Source organism: Stegastes partitus, unplaced genomic scaffold (assembly GCF_000690725.1).
Source record: "Stegastes partitus isolate 25-593 unplaced genomic scaffold, Stegastes_partitus-1.0.2 Scaffold523, whole genome shotgun sequence".
Taxonomy (NCBI): domain Eukaryota; kingdom Metazoa; phylum Chordata; class Actinopteri; family Pomacentridae; genus Stegastes; species Stegastes partitus.
Window position 1 is genome coordinate 248,982 of NW_007578254.1, and position 2,449 is coordinate 251,430.

At 40.5% G+C, this 2,449-nt stretch overlaps 1 protein-coding gene across 3 annotated transcripts in view; it reads right to left on the reverse strand.

The window, feature by feature from the left end:
* Positions 1 to 772: 772 nt before the first annotated feature.
* gria2b (glutamate receptor, ionotropic, AMPA 2b) overlaps positions 773 to 2,449 on the reverse strand; it is a 49,789-nt gene continuing 48,112 nt past the window's right edge. Inside the window, exons 15-16 of one of the 3 annotated variants that reach the window (XM_008287824.1) lie at positions 1,596 to 1,730; positions 773 to 937 (exon numbers count right to left, since the gene is read on the reverse strand). In XM_008287824.1, coding sequence (XP_008286046.1) covers positions 773 to 937; positions 1,596 to 1,730 — 300 coding nt within the window. Of the gene's footprint in view, positions 938 to 1,484; positions 1,731 to 2,449 lie in introns of those variants that run through there. The other 2 variants (XM_008287826.1, XM_008287825.1) reach the window with 2 other exon arrangements.

Genomic DNA, 2,449 nt, shown 5'->3' on the forward strand with positions numbered 1-2,449 from the left:
CTAGAAGCTGTTTAGTATTTTTTCTTTCTTTATATTCACACATTAAGATGTTTATATCCAACCAGTATGTAAGCAAGTTTATTTAAAAGCTATTTCGTGAAAATACATAAAAATATTTTTTTTTTCAATAAACTTTTTTTTTTGCAGATTTTCTTAGAAAAAAAAAAAGACAATTTCACATCTTAATGCAGATGATATCAAGTGTGCTTGAAAATCCTGTTTGGCGGTGGCGGCGGCGGCGGTGGTGGTGGTGGTGGTGGCTACAGAAACGGTGTGTTTTTGACAACATCCTCCCCTGACGCTCGCACTCCTCACGCACTCACGCACACACACACACACACGCAAACACAGTTGAGATGACTGAATCTCTGACTACAAGAAGCAGCTGTTGCCGTCAATCAAGCCCTCGCTTCCATCTCAGTCCAGTTCAGACAGATACATAGGAAAGCATGGTGTCACCAGTTTCGAGAAGGAAAAAAAAAAACAAAAAACAAAAGCCACCCTTTCATATTCCAAGATGGAATTCCTTCCAGAATGGGAGGCATTTTATATGGTGAGAAATAGAGACAGAGAGCAACAATACAAGTCTTTGTGATAGACAAAAATGAAGCCTCCATCTCCTACCTTTCCTTTTTCACCACACAGACAAAAAAGAAAAAGCGCCAGAACAGGAGCAGGGTGGGAAGGACAACAACAAAAATAACAAAAAAAACAAAAAGAAAAAAATCGCTCTATTGAAACCATTGTAAGGCACTCAGAAGTTTCTCGTTGATCAGGACAGATCTGTCAGGCTGACGTTTAGTCCCATGTCAGGTCTCACGTAAGGGACAGCGTGGACAGCTTTAGGAAACTCTGGAGTCATCACCCGACCATTCTCCCCAGTACTCCCTGTGACGGAAAGTCTTGCTTTATTCCTCATGGCATCCCCAAAGGTCATCTACAAAAAACACACAAAGGCACGTGTGCACCCAGACGCAGGCCAACGCAGTCATTATCGCATTCACGCACACACAAGGATCCATACAACAAACAAAGAAGCAACATGTTAGACAGGTCAAAGCACCTTCACATCGAAAAGCTTAATAGTTTATAAATGTTCAAAACATGAGAATGTCGATGAGAACTGAATGTGACGTCCATGGGTAACACAATGCAAGATGCGAATGATCATGTGAAGGCTTCTGCATGGTCACTGCAAGCATTATTGTTGAAATGTGTTACTAGGACAGAGGTATTAACAAGCATGGCCATCAACAGTCATACATGAAAATGGTTTCAAATAGCAAGGAAACTTAAATGGACAAACACAGTTTTAAGCATTAAAAAAGGGGGGATATCTCTCTCTCTCTCTCATTAAATCATAAGTCACCAGTACATACGATCCTTTGGCCAACCTCTTCATTCACTAACACTGAAGGATGGAACGGATGGAGCCAAAAAGCGTGCAGTTGGGGGGAATTTATGAAAACCTCGTTCCCTACCCCCTAAATTTTTACACTTTCGATCCCATATACGTTGTAACCTTCCTTATAAGTTGCAAAATTCTGTGAATTCTGCGAGGAAGTTGGGTTAATATTCTGTGCATTCTTTGCCACCTTCATTCGTTTCGCCTCGGCTCGGGACTTGTAACAGAACTCAATCAAGGCCACCAGCATGGCCAAACCGAGTCCTCCGACCAGAATGTAGAAGACCCCAGCCACGTTGCTCAGGCTGAGGGCGCTCGTCTTCTCCTGCGAAATGCACACGAGACGAGCGTCAGCGGCGGGGCACGGGTGAAAGGTCAAAAGATTTTTGATTTTTTTTTTTAAAAATGTACATGAATAAAACAAAATCACATCCACAACAAGAACTAAAAAAAGAAAATGCACAAGAATGCACCACTATATCAAATAATCTACAGGTTTTTTTTTTGGCAACCAATAATATCTAGAAAGCACAAAAAATAACAAGACAAATAACACACTGGTGTTTCTTTTTTTTAAATGTGGGGTAAATTTAAAAGCAATGTAGTGGGTGAAGTTAGTAATTTAATTAAAATGAAATGCAGCAGCAGCAGTCTATGTGCAGCGTTTGCCGTCTATGTGTTGTGGATCTACGTTAGAAATTTGTACTGTACAAGGACCATTTACATGGGTTGCCCATTACAAAGGGCTAAGCTGTTACAAACGTGCTCAAAGACCTTTACTTATAGACAGAGACAAGAGGGGAAACAGCTTAGTAATAAAATCAATCAGGGTCTGACACATACAGTACAGTGAGCTTTGTTCAGCCTATAAAACACCCATGTATTCATTTCAGGTGGATGCCAAATGGATACATAGGGCTCTACCTCATCAAAGTGGTGCACAATATAGTATCTGCGTGTGGAAAAATGACAACATGACAGCCATAGACGACACAGTTACAGTTACGTTTTTTGTTGTTGTTTTTTTTAAAGTTAGGATTACTT